Consider the following 18,738-nt stretch of genomic DNA (forward strand, 5'->3'; position numbering starts at 1 on the left):
GCCCTGTGACATCACTTCCGGCTGAGGCAGCACAGCTGGCAGATATGAGCCTCCGTGTCCTTCAACCTCAATCTTCTCTAAGTCACGTAACCACTATGAAACCAGACAAGAGCAGGCAACACAAACACACACACACACACGCACACACAAAAGGCTTCACACACCCTATAACCCCCTGTTTTCAGCCAGCCTTTAAATTAGTCTCAGTGTGTTGTGTCAGTGTGTCAGAGCAGAAGCCCGAGGCAACAGTGTGGAGAAAGAAGGCTGAGAATATGGGTTGCAACTAGTAGTGGACTCTCATTAACCTCCATACCTTCTCTCCATTCACTAAGTCTCCTTCATCAGCTCAGCCAGGCCTGAAGTGACACGTGGGCCTCCAGAGTGTCAGCAACCATAAAGATGCCTCCACTTCAGCGTTTTAATTGGAACTTCTGCTGTTGATGTGTGAACAGCTGTAGGACATCGAAGGGCAGATCTATCATCTCTCCCCTCTAAAGACCGCCTGAGGTCAAATGGCAGCACTTACTGTGGCAGGGAAACCTGCAAACCTGCTGTTTATTTATGGATGTATTGCTCCATATCTCCTTTTGCACCTTCTCACTCTGACATTAGCATATTCAGCTGTGAGTGTGAAATGGCTGGGAGAGAGCACATGGGCATCTGGATGCGTGTGAGGCTGAGCTGCGGTGAAATGACCATCAGAGATGTATTTTTAGATGAAGGGCAGGATTCACACATTTGCAGCAGAACTGCAGGCACGTAAACACACGCTCAGTTTTTTTTACCTGCAGACACAAATCCAATATTCATTTCTAAATGACTTATTTTTCACCCTGTTGCTCTTAGCAGCAGTGTGGCACCAGTGACCAGTGTTTGTGTGTGTGTGTCTCTGTGGGAGGGTGCGTTGCATATTCTAATTAATGCAGATTGCGAGAACTAACAAAAGTAACGCATTTGCCGCATGGAACAGGGTTTGTGGCGACGAGTGTGCACTGTGAAGACTGAAGCTGGTGGTGTCCTTCTTCTGATGTCTGGTCTTGGTGCCGCCTTGTCACTCAGCCTGAGTACACAGAGCAAACAAGGCTAACACCAGCCGTCCACTTGGAGTGGAGTGTAGCACTGGGTTGTACAAGCACACAGGAAGTACATGAAGTTCTTTAGCTCTGAGGTTATCGTCTGATTTTACTGATCTCACCAAGTGTTGGTAAAATCCAAGTGGATGTTTACCTCGTGCTAAGAGGAGTTGTCGTCATTCACTAGATCTTCTTTTAATGTGCGCTGATGAATTGGTTTTAATTTGCTAACTGACAGAGCAGATGGTGTCGCCAATAAATATAGGAAACAATCAAAGACGAACGTGCACGTCTTTTTATTTCCTGAGGATTGAAGAGTGATTCACACGAGTCTCTCTGAAGTTTCCACAAAATTCTGATGATTAAAAGTTTTTGACGTCTGTTATTGGACAACTGGATTTTCAGACTTGGCATACCTGTGTATTCTCAGTCAACTGGATCAGTCTGCACCTGAGTTTGAGGTCATCAAACACAAGAATATGTTTTTGTAGACAGGAATATGTACTTCTCTCCAGAAAAGATAAAAAATATTATCTTTGTCAAGCTTGGAGATTTTGTTGTTTACAAAAAGAAAATATCTCCTAAAACTTAGCCAGAATCTAAGACTTCTGGGTCAGAAGAGAAAGAGCTGCAAGAAACTTGTGAAAGTCCAGTTGCCTCCTTACATAAAATGATTCACTTGAGAACCAAAGAAAGGCCAGTGTCAGTGGATCAGTGATCTGTTTCTTTCAGGTCAGCGTACTGCTCCGCTGGTAATATTTCAGGCTTTGTAGACAGAAAGGACAGTCGTAGTCCTTCCAACTGTTCCTTGACAAAAAAGAATCCTCTCATCTACGTATTAGGACTTGGTTTGAGAATTCATTAAAAAAAAAAAAAAAAAAAAATCAGATTTTTTTATATCACTTGTCACCATTTCTCTAATTGATTCTCAGTTACAGATTGGTTTGTTTTAATTTACTACTGTAATGTAAATGTTTAAAACTGTAATAACAAAGAGAAAGTTGACACGTAAACAATGCTTAGACAGAAGCTGCGTGAGTTGAACTTCACCTGCGATATTTAAGCTAAAATGCCGTGTTCCAGCCCGTGCCCTGTGTGTCATTAGCATCACAGCACACGAATACACAGTCAGATATATGCACGAACGTGGCAGCAGCTGTCATTGGTGAACACGGACGGAGGTGGAGCTACAACTAAGAATTCAGATGTTAGATAAGGCGGCGCCGGTTTGCATGCTAATAAATGATCATCTGAATACCATTTACATGTCATGTACATCCATCAACATTACTCTAAACATTACTCTAGTGGTGTCAGCAAAAAAAAGACTGCAATACGAGCAATGTCAAAGATTTCTTTTTTTCACAGCATGATTTTTGCAGATTTTGCAAATGCATGCAAATATGTGTGTGCTCCCCAGACAGTTTCTATAAGGAGGTGGTTATTGGTCTCGATATAAGGTGCCTGTGGTCAAGTGTGTTTCTCTGGAGTCAGTGTTTATAAACTGTAATAAACATTTGTGATATTTCTTTGTCAGTGTATCAAACGTGTTGATATTATATTTAACATTATGCACCTCTAAGTCAAGGTCCTGCTTTTCTTTTGTTATATTGCTAATTGCATTAAGAACACCCACTCACCTTCACTTAGTGTGTGACCTGTGAATTATTCAGAGCAGAAAAAACATTTGAACTTTAATTTCCTGCGTATGTGTAATGATCATTAGGGAGGATTGTTGCCATAAAATACTGCAGCAAATACCGTGTTTCGACATTAATTAGCCCTGCACCAATATTAGTTTCCATAGTTACCATTAGCAAGAGGGGAAAACTGATGGATGGTCATATGTTGCATGTGCATAAGCTGGAAGCAATGTAAGATGATGAAGCTGGAGTAGAAAGGCTGTCAAAGACCAGCCAACCCTCTTCACCGTGTTATTCCCTCTACAACATAACCTCGACAACCCTCCATAGGAATATTTGCTTCCAACTGTCCGCGTGCAAATTTCAATGTTGTTTCGCACACATCTCTCTATTATGAAAGCTCTTTTTGGTAACTGAGAAGATATTGAAATAGAGGGGGAAAAGATGGAAGGAGCGAGGCAGGCGTAGATGGAGGAAGGGAGGTAAGAATGAGAAAGAGATTGGTTTTCATGCCTGGTAGTCAGCGAGCCTGTAAATCTCCCAGGAGCATAGTGGGAGACAGCAGAAGGTTGATCGTCATCCATCACTCCTGACAACCCCACTGCTCTGGAAGGGCCTGACATCCCTGCCTGAAAGTTGGAGAGTGGGTGGGGTGGGGGGGGGGGGGCGCATAGGAAGAAAGATAAATAGAAAGGGATGCTGTCTGCAGAATGTGAAAATCAACTCTTCCACATTTAAAGCAGGAGGCAGAGGGGGAGAGAAAAAGGTAAAAAGACAAATGTGTGTGAAGAAATAGAAAGAGGGAAGTGTAGCGTTTTCTGTTTCTGCTGCCTGGTTCATCCTTCACTGAGTGCCTGTGGCAGCAGCAGTGCTATGGCTGAGGGGGTAGAGGTAGACTGGCTGAAACAAGCTCCGTCCTCCTCAGAGCACTGGAGCAGGAACAAGTGGAGACACGGACAAGTGCAAGTGACTCCTCTTCAGATGAACTCGTTGGAGAAGGAGTAGGTTTCTGTGACCACACACAGAACAAATGTCGCCATCGTTTCTGCCTGGGATATTTGGTCTTTTGGTTAATCTGCAAAGAACTGAAAATACACTGTCTATATAGAAACATCAGATGAAAGCTGTCTTCCACATATAGCGCCATCTAACAACATATTCAACAACTGCGCTCGCCAACTCCTTCAGTATGAAATTTCTTTTAATGTGGTACATGGGAAATGATGCAACAGGACTTTTATAATAAGTGTCTGGGAGAAGAGGATGTGAACACTAACCACTGTAGGTCCAGGACGTCCTAAACCAAGGACCCCTTGTGGCATCACGTATAACTACCATGAAAAATATACTAGTTTATGTATTTATTTACACAAGGTTTTCCCTTTACACTCAGTTAAACATGAATAGATTCCCTGTGTGTGTGTGTGTGTGCGCGCGTGTGTGTGTGTGAGAGCAGCTAATTATCAGCACATGTGGGGCTCAGACGGAGACACAGGCTGAACACAGAAACACTCCTACAGTACAAGAGCACACACCAACAGTCATTATTCTATCCCAGCGTGAATGTGGGACGTCGTCATAGTAGGTGGCAGGTGCAGTATGTGTGGGGTAATTAAAAGAAGGCAATCACAGATTTGTGAAAAGGTTAACTCATGTTTACCTCCAGTGTTTTGTTTTTCAGCAGTAGCTCCAAACACAATAACCATATGAAAAAGGTTAAGGTTGTACATTTTGGATGATTGTGTTGTGCCATGTTGGTGCGCACGCATCACTGCATGGATGTGTGACCTGATTAAAGAAGTTTCTGTCGTACGAGGTTGTATAATGGAAATGAGAAATTGCTTTTCGGGGCGGACCGATGCAGAAACTTCCTTCTCTGTTGGATGAATAAGCGAGTCTGATACAAGCCGTGAATGCCTACACCAAACAAAAGCTCTTTAAAAGAGTGTCACCACGCTATCTGATATCTCCTGGAACAGCTCTGCTTTGAATAGTTCTCTTTTTTCAGAGAAGAAGGGAGAAGGAAATTAAAAGCTGACATTTAAAAGGCTGCTGCAGGGACTGGCGGCCCGTGGGATCAATGGCGAGGTATCTCACAACTTCCTCGTATATTAGCTGACTGGTCCACAGGGGAGTCTTTGACAATACAAACAAACCAGGACTACTGTAGACATGTTTCTGTTGCTGTGTCCGTTCACCAACCTCCCTGATTTCTCTGTGTCGTCGTGCGTTCACCTCAGCCCTCAGCGACATCTCACTGCGAGTAGGAGAAAAACAATTTGAAAGATCAGCAAAGAGTGTTTTTGGCTAGCCTGTTTCCATACGCGGTGGTGTTTGGGTTGGTGCCGGCCTGCAGCACAGGTTGACATCTTTATGTGACATTGTGAACAGTGTGTAAGTTTATGTATAGCAGACCTTGGCAAGGTCGTGCAGGTGCTTCTGAGGAGTCACATTCCTGTGTTCCTGTTGCCCCACATGTACACACACCAACCCATGTACCATAGCATGTACGTACTACACTGTATATTAAGCTACACTCCTCCTCCTCTCCTCACTGCTCCCCTCGTCCTAATCTTATTTCCACGTCTTCCCTCTACGTGACCTTCCTCACTGTCAACCAGCAAATTCGGGATAATGCCACACAGAACGGCTCTTTTTGTGCGAGCCCTAAAATAAACAACCAGCAGCATTTTATGTAAATTAGACAGGCTGTTTTGACAACGCGAGCCATATTATTTATTGTATGATTTGATGCACTTTATTGTCCTCACGGGGGGATTTATTTTGGGCTCAGCGGTGCCGCATTCATCACAATCAATACAGAAAAGCTACAAATACCACAGTTAATAAAAAGATAAATAGAAGTGGAAGAAGGAAAACAAACGCATAAAGAACAGCATTAGAAACATTATCAAACTGCCAACATTGCAAATGAGCACATAATACACTTATCACTGTGAGGCATAAATCCTGCTGCTCTCCAGACAGGGCTGCATGGAATTTAACAGCGTGATTTGCAAGATCTTTGTTCCATTGCACTGGATGTGCACCTATGTAATTCTGCCAGTGTGTGTGTGTGTGTGTGTGTGTGTGTGTGTGTGTTTATGTGTGGCATACTATCCTTCGGGGAAACATTCTCCTCAAACTTCACAATTTATTTTCATTGCTCTGCAGTCAGTTTATTTGGTTATAATAAAACTGCACTCACCCAGAGATCTAAAGCTCAGATTAGGAAAAAAAAACCTTGGTTAATAAAAGTGACGTTAAAAAAGACGCCTGGAACACATGCAGGCTGACGAGGTTATTGGCAGCAAGGTAAACCTCGCCGTCATTAGAGTTGGATCATAAAGACTTGAAAGTCAATGGTTTATCAGAGAGAAAAAAAATGTTTGGATTAAATTAAATGACAAATAATAACTCGTGTAATAATAATAATTGCTCGAATGAAACCCTTGGACCAGGTCATTGCAGCCTCTGCTGGGGAGGAGGAGGAAGCTTCATCGTTTTAAATGTCAATTAAAAGCAATTCCTTTTACGCTCAAGTTTCCCATTATTCCCTATCCACCAAACGCCTGGATAAATGTTGTAAAATGTTTGCATTAGAACCGACACCCTGTGTAAAAACTGCTGTAATGTAACTTTGAACATGACCCACTGCAGCAATCCCCAGTGGAGGTCAACGGTATGTAAAACTCCACAGAGCCGTGATCAGTAGTTTAAAACCTTAATTTACCCTCAAGTCCTTTTTTCACCTCGACCGTTTCTTTGTATTATTATTTTCTTCCATAATTAACAGTCCGGTCAGTATCACAGGGCGACAGCGCTGAGCCTCTGCGGAGGTCTCCGTTGACACATTTGAAATAGTTTCTTTAATAATTTATTGAGGCTTCTTCCAGGAAGCAATGCTATCTCGCCACATGCTGGATCGATGTGGATCAAGAGCCGGATTTTGGTCCGCTCTGCAATCCTATCCTGCAGTGTGCACCGGCCAAGGATATTTTAGTGCCAAACCCCGAGGCTAGCTGGTAAAGATGTTAAAAATTTAATGTGGAGATTTTGATCAGACACGAAGCATTTTGACAAACACCCAGAATATGTGAAATGACACTTTTTTTCTTAATTTAACCTGTATGTGAAGCTGATACTCCCAATGCACACTCTAATGAAGCTGTCGTTAGGACTGTGACCTCAAAGGTCAGATTTACTCACTCTTTCTACCTACTCTGTCAAGTGCAAGAGTTTCCTCTGGCCTTCGCAGAAACACTGTAGGATCCACTGTTGTAAATGTTGAATAATCAGCACCGTCATGGATCAGCCATCCTTCTACACTACGTGATGCATCTACATCACACAAATAAGAATAAGAATAAGAATAAGAATAAGAATAAGCCTGTGTTTTATGCACAAACTGCTTCGGTTGTAAGTTTCCGAGTGTTTCTTCTCTTAATATCATACTGTTTTTAACAGTCGCAATTTTTGTAGATTAAACTTGTGCGTCTGTGTTTTCGTGTGTGTTGTGACACAACACAGACACCTGTTCCAGTCTGCAGTAATGTGGAAGGCAAAGGACTTTCACAGTTTTCTGTTGACATGACAGCTCAGACAGTGTGGATGCTAATCTCCTCCAACCACTCCCAGACTAATTAAATTTTAAATGCTGCCGGGCAACACACACACACACACTGTAACAACTGTGCGCACACGCAAACACACACGCACTGGAAGGATTTTAAGTGAATTTCAGTTGTGCAGAAGTTTCCTTGATCTTAACTTGGCAAAAGTGCTAACATTTTTGGAAACACAGTGACAAAAGTTGATCTGTTGTCATCCACTCTCATCACAGGTTCTGTAGTTCCCTTTCACAATGCATTATGGGAATGTTTGACCATGCTGAATCTGTTGTAGAAAGTAAATTAGAAACATTTTCAAACAGGATTATAGTGTCGACTTTATTATCTACTTTATTAATAATTAATAATTGTAATAACCTTATTAATAATTTGAAAAGTGCAGTAGTAAAAACTTAACTAGAAAAAAAACTAAACCAGAGTGGTGCAATTTTTTTAATTTTAGCAACAAACTTTTATTTTTTTATTCTTACATCTGATATTTGAAAACCTAAAACATTATGGACAGAAATGACCGGAAACTGTTGTCACCTCTACTTCACCCTCATTATTAACTTCTGAGCCGCATTATAATATTAAACATTTGCTGAAATACCTCTTCATTTCTATCATTTGCCTGTTAATAATGGGGGTCAGGTTGTTGCCCTGTCTCTGACAGACAGTGATGAGAGTTGAAGATTGAAGGGGAATTAGCAGCTGTATGTCCTGTGTTGACTCATTAGTGAATAGGATTAAACACAGTCCAGTCAAAAAAACGTTTACCTTTTACCGTTAACTGAACTGACTGAAAACTCATGTGACCTAAAAAAAACGAAAGGCCGGCAAAAGAATGAACCTGGATGTTTTCGTGTTATTTACTTACTTTTATTTTAGAGCAACAAAAATACCGCACTGCTTCACATGAGACAATGTAGCTTGTGTTTATTTAGCGTCACAAGTGAAAACTGAATGGCTTGTTGTTGAGACACGTTTCACATCGTGACTTTTAGTCAGTGGTCAAGTGTTGTCCTGTGTAGCTCTCAAACTTTTGCCCAGTAAGTGGGAGATTAACTTTGTGACGTGATACGTGATGACACAAATGTTAAGCTTCAGTAAAATGAGAAATACTGACACTTTAATAAGCCATGTGCCTCCACCCTGAACCCATCAGCCCACCTGCCTGTGTCCTCTACATCTGTCCCCCCATTTAGTGGAGCTCAGCTCATTTTCCTACACTACCTTCATTAAATCACAACATATTTATCTCTGTTCCAAAACCCTCTCATTCACTCCTTGTATCTGGTTCTGTTCATATCGTGCCGTACATGCATCATGTTTGCCTGTTGGAAGATCTGATTATTATTCCAACTCTGATTTAATTCTACGTTTTTTTTCTCCGTATGTGCATCGCCGTCATCTGTCCAGCCCAACTCCCCCCCGTGAGATAAACAGGGAAGACATATAAAACAGTGGGGAGAGTGAAGGAAAGGAGAAGGACAATCTGAATATGTTGGGCAAAAAAAAAAAAAACGATGGAAGAGAAGGCTGAGCAGTCAAAGAAAGCCAGTGGAGTCAGAGTAAGGCTGTATTTGCCTGAGGGGAAAAGGCTGAAAAGTAGCTTGAGCAACAGATGTGCAGGGCAGTAAAGTGTAATTGAAATGCCAGCAGCAATGGTCTTATCTCCCTGCTACAGGAGCCTGCTGCCAGTCTCAACATCAGTTAGATGTCATTTTACCTAAGTCTGAATCAGCCTGCCTCAATCCACAATCCCTATTCCTCTGATGCTAGGGTGGAAAAAGGGGGAGAAATGGACGTGGGGGGAGGGTGAGAAGGAAGAAAGGAAGGGTAGGGAGTTTGTAATAGGATTTCAGTAGCACCTAGTTAACTTCCGCCACCTGGACTTATTTGGTAATTTGATATGGCCCATCAATAGGATTCATTTACCGCCATGCAATATTACCATCGCCATTCATTTGACTTTTTAATGAAATATATATATTTTTTCCATTCCAACTGCACATTTTCCAACTCGTTCTGATCCTAATCTTCCACAGTGTGGGTACGGGGAAGTAGAAGGTGGTTATTCTACAACATTAAAGCTGAGAAATAAAGTCTTGGTCCAGTGAAGGTTGAAGTCAGACACCATTGCTCCAGGCAAAGCTTAATGTTTTGGGCCAGGCCGCCTCCGTCTGGGGAGAACTATAATGTCCTCCCAGATCAGAGGCTGGCCCTCGTCAGAGCTGCTCAGCCTTTATCACAAACTTTGTTACTGCAACATGGGATCATCTGCAGGACATTAACGCTGCCTTATCTCAACACTGCCATGTTAATGTGCTGTGATTGTTGGGCACCATGGGTGTTAGCCTTTGTGGTTGTGGTTTTAGCCTAAGTGTTCGGGGCCGTCTGGTGATTCAGAGACAGTCAGTGCTGTGAAACTTTAAGTAAAGATAACCTTGGTGTTTTTGCACTGCAGACGTACAATTAAATGATGTCCTACATTGACTCAGGGTCTGTCAGTATTTCCTCATGTATGTGTTGGAAACCACACTTTATTTTGAACATTTGTTTAATCAAATCCATGATCTCTGGTGTCTGGTGCTGAAGATTATGGTTCTTTAGTCTTAGGTCCCAATAAAATGTAAAGTATATGAAATCTTCGACATGCTGCATACGTACATTTTTGGCAGCATGAGTTTTAGATATGCGTCATAAATTGTGTACCATTAAATTGAACAGTCTTGGCTTATTGTGTCGATTGTACATTTGCAAACTGGTGTGAAGTTACTCGATTTTCAACATACATGTGAACTCACACACTGTACCTACTGTATGTCTGTGAGGACCTACTGTATGTCACTCACCTACGCTAACACAGTGCTAACATCATAATCTGTGGCATAAAAACGTCAGTTGAGTCTGACTTACACTTGGGAGCCATAATAAAGGGCAAATCCAATGTATAGTATGACCAGCGAATGTAAACAAAGCCATGTTTTGTGGATGATAGTGAAGTGAATTAATGGAAATGTTATGTTTTCTTCTGTCCATCAGAGAGTCATTTTCAACGTGGTCAATTTCTCCAAGACCAAGAGCCTGTACCGAGATGGCATGTCTCCCGTGGTGAAGTCCACCAGCAGGCCAAAATGGTAAGTGGGCAGTTACACTGTGTTTAGCAAAAGGTTTGGACTTTAATTAAAGAGGTATTTGCTTTGTAGGTAAATGTAATTTTTTTTCTTACTGTTGCTTCAAAACCTGTGCTCTAGGAAGTAGAGTCCCTATCAGTTTCAGGCACACACACACACACACACACACACACACACTTAAAAAGGATGAATATGTTGAATTTCCAGAGTGGATGCTTCTGTGCATATTAGCACGTGATTCATCGGTCGCCAGTTTTAATGCTGTCTGGAATAATAACACATGACTGATGGATACAGAGGTGCGTTAGGATCCGTGTGTGTGTGTGTGCGTCTCCCGTGTGTGCATTTGTGAGGGAATGAAAAGGTGTGGCAGGATGCACGGCGTCTGCCGAGCAGGCTGATGTATCCAGCGGGGCGAGGAGAGAACAGGGTAGTATGATGAAGTGTTGCCGTCCAGGAGGAGCCCTGACATCTGTCATCACTTGATGGAGGGCATCCACAAAAAATGACAGGCATCTGCCACCATGAGCCGTGTGCGTCCGCTAGGCTAGCGGCGGCACCGACCATATCGTAGCATCCTGGCTGCAGCCTTAATGAGAAAAGACAATGAGCATGACACAACAGACAGGAAAGATGAACTGTTGCCTACAACAGTGTGCAGAGCAAGGTGATGGAGCTTACCTCCGTTCACACCGTCTGTCTGCCCTGACCACAAACTTAATGGAGATGAAACTTTTGTAGTCACAATTTCTCAAAGGTGCTCGTGTGTGTGTGTGAGGGTGTGTGAGGGAACTGCTGTTGTTCACAACGACCTTGTTGAGTCTGAATGGACTAGTTCTCCAACTTTTTACCACTTTTGTGCTTTTTGGTTTGGTCACTGTAGGGTCCAGGGCGGTGGTTCAGTATTGGTTAAGTTTGACAGCCGCCGGTTCAGTATTGGTTGGATGTAGAATGTTTGGGTGAAATATGAATAAAAAATGTATTATGAATAAAAAGTACAAGATTAAACCTCAACTAAATTTGCAGAGCAATTTTGGCACGTTTGATGTCTGCACACCAACTAGTGGCAAACACTGAAATTGCAATCACTCAACTCATTACCATGCATGTAACAGAAGAAATTAAATCATTAAAGAAATTAAGTCTTTACCATACGTTTGTGTCCCACCTACCACTGTCCCAAACTAATTATGATGTAATCATTTATTAGTGTGATTTGCTCTGCTAATACTGGCATTCAGTTTGGATCTGACCTGAAGTTTCTAGAAATATTTGAAAAAATCAAATATTGTTCAATTATAGTTCGATTGATTTAAGAATTTTGCTTTTACTCAGGATTGTGAATCAAAGCCATCAGAGCATCATCTCTTGATCTGAATGAAAATGACTCTCTCTGTTTGGTGACTAGCACACCCGTTATATAAATTTTCTGGCAACTAATTAGTTTCCTAGGTTACAAATGACTCTTCATTCTGTATAATCTTAAGAAGGTAAAGTGTTAAGTCCTTCCAGAGCCTCATTGGATCATTAACTTTCCAAAGCTTTGCTTAATATGCTAATCATGCAACACTGGGCATGTTTGGGTTTCAGAAAGCTCTTTTAAGTGACAGTCACAGTGGGAGGTGATGTTGTTCAGGCCCCACTCCATTTACCTCCTCGGGCTAATACTGTTTTAACCACTCTTCTCACTGCTGTGTCATTTAAGAGGCGTTACGTCTCATTCTTTTGTAGAGACATTTTTAAATGCCTGAGGTTCATGAACCACGGCCGACATAGTTTGTGTCCTTACAAAGTGGTCAAAACACTTTTAACACAACCACCTCTGTTTGACTTTGTGCGAACACACCACACCACACCACACCGACAGCTTCTAGAGAGGCAATCTTCTTTTTGACAGTTACAGATATGGAATAAATAAAAAGGCAAAGCGTGGAGAGCTTTTCATGTCTGATCCAAACTCACACAGGACAGGAGGAAGAGAGTGGATGGAGTGAGAGACCTAGAGGGAAGGAGAGAGAGAGAGAGAGAGAATACACAAAGTACAAGAAAAATAGAGATTACTGAGACAGGTAGACAGCGAAGAGAAAATGAAGGAGAGTGAGCTGGAAAAGATTGCTTCCCCTGACTGTCTCTCCACCCCACAGCTACCATTGCATGTCTGTATTTATCAAAAGAGTCGTCACTATTAGCTCAGGAGTTGAAGCCTTTATCTCACCGTGCAGGTGTCTCATGTCCCAGGGTCTCAGCATCGTTTTCTTGCTGGAGGCTGCAGGGCTTTGACTGGCCTCAGCTCAGCTGGACATCCCAGCACGAGACAACTGGCAGATTACAGTCCTGCAGGATGTTGGCTGCTACAGGTGGAAGGATCTAGCCTCTCTTTGCTCCTTTATCCCTCTATCCTGACACCCCTCAGTCCATGACTCTGAGGACAGCCAGAGGACATTAGAGATGAGAGATGACAGTGACACCTACAGGGGTTTCTGTTTAGTAGATAATGACTAATAAATTAATTAATTAAAAAGGTCAAATATCCCATGTTATAGTTCATCAAAATGATACCTGCAGTTAAATACTGTTGAATAAAGTAAACCTATATTGCTACACCATTGTAAATCACTTTGAGAAACTCTTGTTGAAGTTAAATCATCTGGTATAATCTGAAATTGGTTCGAAGTGGAGACTGAAAAAGAACGGTTCCGACGCTGAGCAGAGGAAACTGTTCTTTTCTTGTAGCACAGCCTCTTGAAGACAACAGCCCCCTTGATGCCACTATAGGTGCCAACACCACTCCCTGCCGTCTGCTTGTTGTTAGACTGCTAGAGCAAAGAATTGCCCGGCATCCCTATTTTCTGAGATAAGCTAATTAGAAAGTCAGAGAGCGTGGTGTAATGCAGCTGCTGGAGGACAGACCACCACAGGGTGGAGTAATGACCAGGACGGCTGCATGACACTGACTTCATCAGCTAACAGATGCTTCAGACGTCTTTAAAACATGCTAGATGTTAACTCTGGGTGGTTCTCTTCTTTGTTTTCTTGCTCATTGACGTTTTAGTCTTTTTATGTACTAACCCTCTATCCCTGTAAGTGAGCAAAATGAAATTTGCTCCAAATGAGATGAGGTAAAAACCCAAAGAATATTCTGGAATATTCCTTAAGCAGTGAGTGGAAGAACTCTGAAGTCCAGGTATAAAAAGAGCATCCATCGTTTTCTCTGCAAGAAAAGGACACGTCATAGCTTAGCAGTTTCACTGCAGCATCATTCTGTCAACTTGTTACATGAACTCTTACTGTTTCTTCATAAGTACAAAGTAGCAGAGACTGGAGGCATGTCGTGAACAGTTTGACGTGACATCTGAGGATCAAGGCCAGGGGCGCAGGTCTTCTGCTGACTGTGCATGACTTTGTTATCGTATTAGGAACTTCTGTGCTGCTGCTGCCGTCGTCTGTGATGAACAATGAATAGAATTGTGTCACGTAGACTTGATTACATCATCCAAAGGCCAATAGAAATGTGTCACGTAGACTTGATTACATCATCAGTCTTCATGCTTAATTCCAATATTTAGCTGGGATCAGGTTTTTTTGCCTGTTTGTTCATATTTTAATTGAATTGCTTCCTCTGTCAAAACCCAATTGTAAGCCCCCCCACCCCCCCACCCCCAGTAACCTGCATGTCAGCATGTGTGTCTCACATTAAATGTTGTTGTGGAATCTTTGTTAATCTTTTCATGGTTTTGGTGTCATTTAGACCGCCCTTTAATGGGGGATGAATGCTACAGCTGCCCATGTTTGTTCCTCTTATCGCCGGGCTCTGGAGGAAGAGACCGCCAAGGGGAGTGGGCAGCACTATGAAAATCTTGTTCTTCATTTACATTGGATCTTGCCGGTTCCTGACTCCCCTGACTGTCTCGCTCCTGTGATATAAAACTCATATGAAGTGAAACATGCTCAGACTAAGGCTACTTTAAATAAATCAGATATGCATCCATTCAGGACCACACGTGAAAGTGGACCTCGTCTTGGATTTGGGCTGTTTAGACCAATGGTTCCCAAAGTGAGGAGCAGGGCCCCCCCAATGGTTCAGATATATCTGGATATTGCAGTTATTTCTAAGTTTTATTTCCTTTTAATTAAGAGTCTAATTTTTTGTAGAAAGTTCTTAAGGTCCTTAGATTTATGACATCCTTGACCTACACCTTTTGTGGTATCGTCACCATCTCCCATACATTTATTAAGAAAGTCTTGTTTCATCATTTCAATGTATGGTGTTAAACTTACCAACTACTTAGCACAGGAACTAGTTGGCGAGTGGAGGGAACAAATACGTTGTCACATGGCACTATATGCAGAAGACGACTTTGATTGCATTTCCTGGTTCTTTGCCATACATTGGATTGTGCTACATTCACTTTCTTTCATTTGTGTGTGTTTTTTTTATTTATTTTTTTTGAGAGGTGTTCTTCCCTTCATTATGGCTTCCAAGAGGAAGTCAAAATCTTTTGATTTTTTTTTCTCCTAGTCCAATTTTTTCTCTGAATCCAAGATTAAAATGCAAATGAATGGCAGAACCTTTAATGTATGTAGGTCAAATTATCTTGAATGAATCAACTACATGTGATGGACATGCAAAGCTGACTTTGATACGACTTCCTGACATTATTCCTTGTGTCTCTGAGTCATTAGGTTTTTGAAATAGTTGGATGTGTTGTGTCTCTTTTAATTAACTTTGCACTTTTTCATCAGTCAGTAGGTGTGCGTCTAAAAATAGCTGCGCCTCTGACTGAGCGAACAGATGAACAGTCAGAGTCGGAGGAAATCGGTTGCCAAACATTACTTCTAAAGTTAGAAGCGGCCAACCTTGATCCAGGGTAAATGCTTTTACTTTTTCCTGCCTTTATTTGTGTGTGAGGGACACCAGATCCAGAGGACAGCTTTTTAAGCAGTGGTGCTCAGCAGCCAGCCAGCCAGTCAGCCAGCCAGTCAGTCAGTCAGTCAGGCAGACAGACGGACAGTCAGCCAGTTCAGCCAGTCAGTCAGAGTGGAGGCTTTCAGGTTTTACCCGGACAAAAATCCTTCCTGTAAGCGTGTGATGCAACAGCATAGTGGAATTCTATTTGGGGATGTCTGCCTCTCCACTGGGGTGTGTGTTAGCAGTAATTGTTCTGTCAATCAGCACAGTTCTGGCCGGCCTGCTACCCTTGCCACTTGTTAAGCCCTAGCAGAGATATGGGGGTGAGGAGGGTGAAGCAGGGGAGGAGAAAGGTGAAAGATTTCCTCTAGTGTTCTGTTCACTCACCTTTGTCTGACTTTAAATTGTTTTCAGGAAGGATCACTCACAGATCTGTTGTCTTCTCATCTCTGTTTCATGTTGCTTTTTTTTTTATAAAATGTTAAGTCAATTTAGTTGTTATGACCCATCACTAAAATTTAGAGTCTCTGATCAACCCAATCCTCTAATGAGCATGAGCATCACAAAGTCACACTCCCATGGTGGTGTAATTGTGTGTATGGTTACACAGGTATAAACTGTTAATTTGACCTAATGTGTTCCACATTGTAATAGACTTAGTCTAACAAGCTATTGTGTCCAACCCTATATTCAACGTCCAATCATCAACCCTAAAAAGAGGAAATACATAACGAGCTGTGTCTACTGCTTTCTTACTTTGTAATTGATATAAATCATTTCTATTCAGAGTAATTGCACTTGTAGTTGCTGGGTGAAACAGTCATACTACATTATATTATTAAACTTTTTTCTTTCCTTTTTTTAACTCAAAGAAATATAAAGGTGGTGAAATTGATACAGAATAAACTGCCAACAAGTCTCAGTTAGTTAGTTAGTTAGTTTAGTAATAATTGGCTCCATGTTTGTCGCCGTTATTTACTGTGAATATATTGTGTGGTTATCGTGATCCTGTTTGCCCCTAATTACAGAAATCTGAATTGATGATTGAATGTTTTGTTCCATCACAAACAGGAAACACAAAAATAATCATTTTTCAGTTAGTCATTCGTCTGATGTTATTAATTACACAACTAAATGTGTGTGATTAGAAGAGGGTGGAAATGTGCACAGATGAAAATTCAACAAAGAAAAAAAAGCTGCAGCAGAAGCTGCTGGTTTTAGATTAGAGTCTGAAACACTTCCGCGTGGTATCAACCATTTTACTGCAGCACTGTCTGGCCGTCCATCCTGGTCCACTGGTGTGCAGTGTGAGGGTAGTGGGGTAAAAGAGATTGTCCATCTCTGGAAGACCTGCGTTCTCTCAGGCAACAAGCTAAAAAAAGACGGACTGCAGAGGTTAAGACAACGCAGCTGAGATTTCGGACTCCTCCCCCTCTTCAGTGGCTGCCGTTCCCCCTCCCCGTCTCCCCCTCTGCTGCTGAGCCTCCTGCACAATTAACTACGTGGCTTGCCTTTTAATAATAGACCTTTTAATCGTCGACAAATGAAGAGTGATGTAAAATAGCTAATAGCTGGTGCTAATTAATAGGAAAACTGAACGCTTGTTAATTAAGGGCAAACAGGACAAGGACCGGCTTGGGTAATTTAGGCAATAAAACCAAGACTAACGATTCATTTTAGAACTTAGTCGTCACATAAAAACATCCAGTGCTGCACGGTCTGTTAGGTAGGAACACTTGTGGACTGATCTGAATCTACATCATGCCACAGGACACAGAGACACGGACTGTGGGTAATAAAAGAAAAGAAAATGAGAATATTTTTGAGAATTTTTTTTGTTTGATTTAGAAAATCATATTTGACATTGTATTATAGTGCAACCAAGCCACACTTTATCTTTATAAAAGATATAAACAGACGTTGTAGCAGATATATTGATACATGAGTCTAATGATGTGCATGAATTACACCATGTGTCTGTACACATTTTTTCTATGGACAGGTGAGGGGAAACTAGAGAGAGAGAGAGAGAGAGAGAGAGCTACATGTATTGTAAGAAAGGCAACTTGCTCCTGGCTCCCTATTCAACCCACAAATGACTTACCTGGACAGTTTTATGTTTGCCTGGAGGAGAATTAAAAAAGCACTTTATTTCCCCTTTTACAGGCTGGCTACACATGTCAGTGCAGCCCCCACCCTGAAAGTGCTCTAATCTAAATGCTTTTGTCAGGGGAGATTTGGTAGATTGCAGCAGGCAGAGGAACAAATTGGTTGTGTCATCTTATAATGAACTAGGTGAGGCGTTGCAGTTTTTCTGTGGCCAACGGTCCCCTGATTACTGTACTGTAAGTCGGCGGCTGCTTTTAGTATTGTAGGCCGGAGACCTCACCTTCACCCCTCTGTGTTCGGTCAGCCTGTTCTCACTGACGTTTTGGCATCACTCCAGTGCAGCACAGGATGGAATCTCTACTGTTATTAGTAATAATATGTTAGCACCTCCATTCTCCGTTCAGTTTTGCATAGATACAGTAGACAGATAGACAGATATTAATCCCTCAAGATTTACCTCCGGGAAATTAATGCTCCAGCAGCAAAACAACAGTAAAAACACACATAAAATACAGTAAATATGAATGTGGATATTAGTAGATTAGTAGGTAAGTAGATAATTAGTTTAGTGTTAGTCGTATTACTAGATTCTTATTTTTATTTTATTTTTTATGGTCTGTATTGTCATTGTACCACGGGGATACAACGAAACTGAGCGTCTGCTTTTAACCCATCACCAAGGCGAGCAGTGAGATTAGCAGGTAACAGTGGTAGTGATTATTCTGTATCAGAAAAGTGTATATTTTCTTGATGAGCTTATGCTAATTTGATGAGCTAGCACATACATCTCAAGCTCTCACTCACTCAAGAGGCCATATATGTATATATATATACACATACACATACATATATATCTATATATATATACTGTAAGTTGGCATCACGTTCTTTTGTAATTATATGATGAAATGATATAATATTATAACAGGGCCTCCTGCTGACTCATGACTGACTCTCTTTGTCTGTACCAGGGCTATTCTGGAGACATTCTCACTGTCACTGCACAATAAAATAAAACACCTCAGGCAGACAGCACAGGCCACAGTGCAAGCAATTGTTTTCCTGTAGAGACAGTGGTGCCACCCAGAGTGTGTGTGTGTGTGTGTGTGTGTTTTGCCCGTGTAGCCTTGAGTGTGTGCTCAACGTGTGCACATGGCTTCCTCTGTAAATGTGTGCATCTGTTTGTCCTTGCTGGTGTTTGTGTTTGTCAGCATGTTGGTTGACGACACTGTAGGACACCAGGGTGGGATTGCT

The 18,738-nt window shown here is 41.8% G+C and overlaps 1 protein-coding gene across 1 annotated transcript in view; it reads left to right on the top strand.

Moving 5' to 3' along the window:
• The window catches only part of agbl4 (AGBL carboxypeptidase 4), a 200,931-nt gene that overhangs the window by 58,409 nt on the left and 123,784 nt on the right, over positions 1-18,738 (top strand). Inside the window, exon 4 of the mRNA XM_008335869.3 lies at positions 10,375-10,469. Within this exon, the coding sequence (XP_008334091.1) occupies positions 10,375-10,469 (95 nt within the window). The remainder of the gene's footprint in view (positions 1-10,374; positions 10,470-18,738) is intronic.

Source organism: Cynoglossus semilaevis, chromosome 2 (assembly GCF_000523025.1).
Source record: "Cynoglossus semilaevis isolate Cse_v1.0 chromosome 2, Cse_v1.0, whole genome shotgun sequence".
NCBI lineage: Eukaryota > Metazoa > Chordata > Actinopteri > Pleuronectiformes > Cynoglossidae > Cynoglossus > Cynoglossus semilaevis.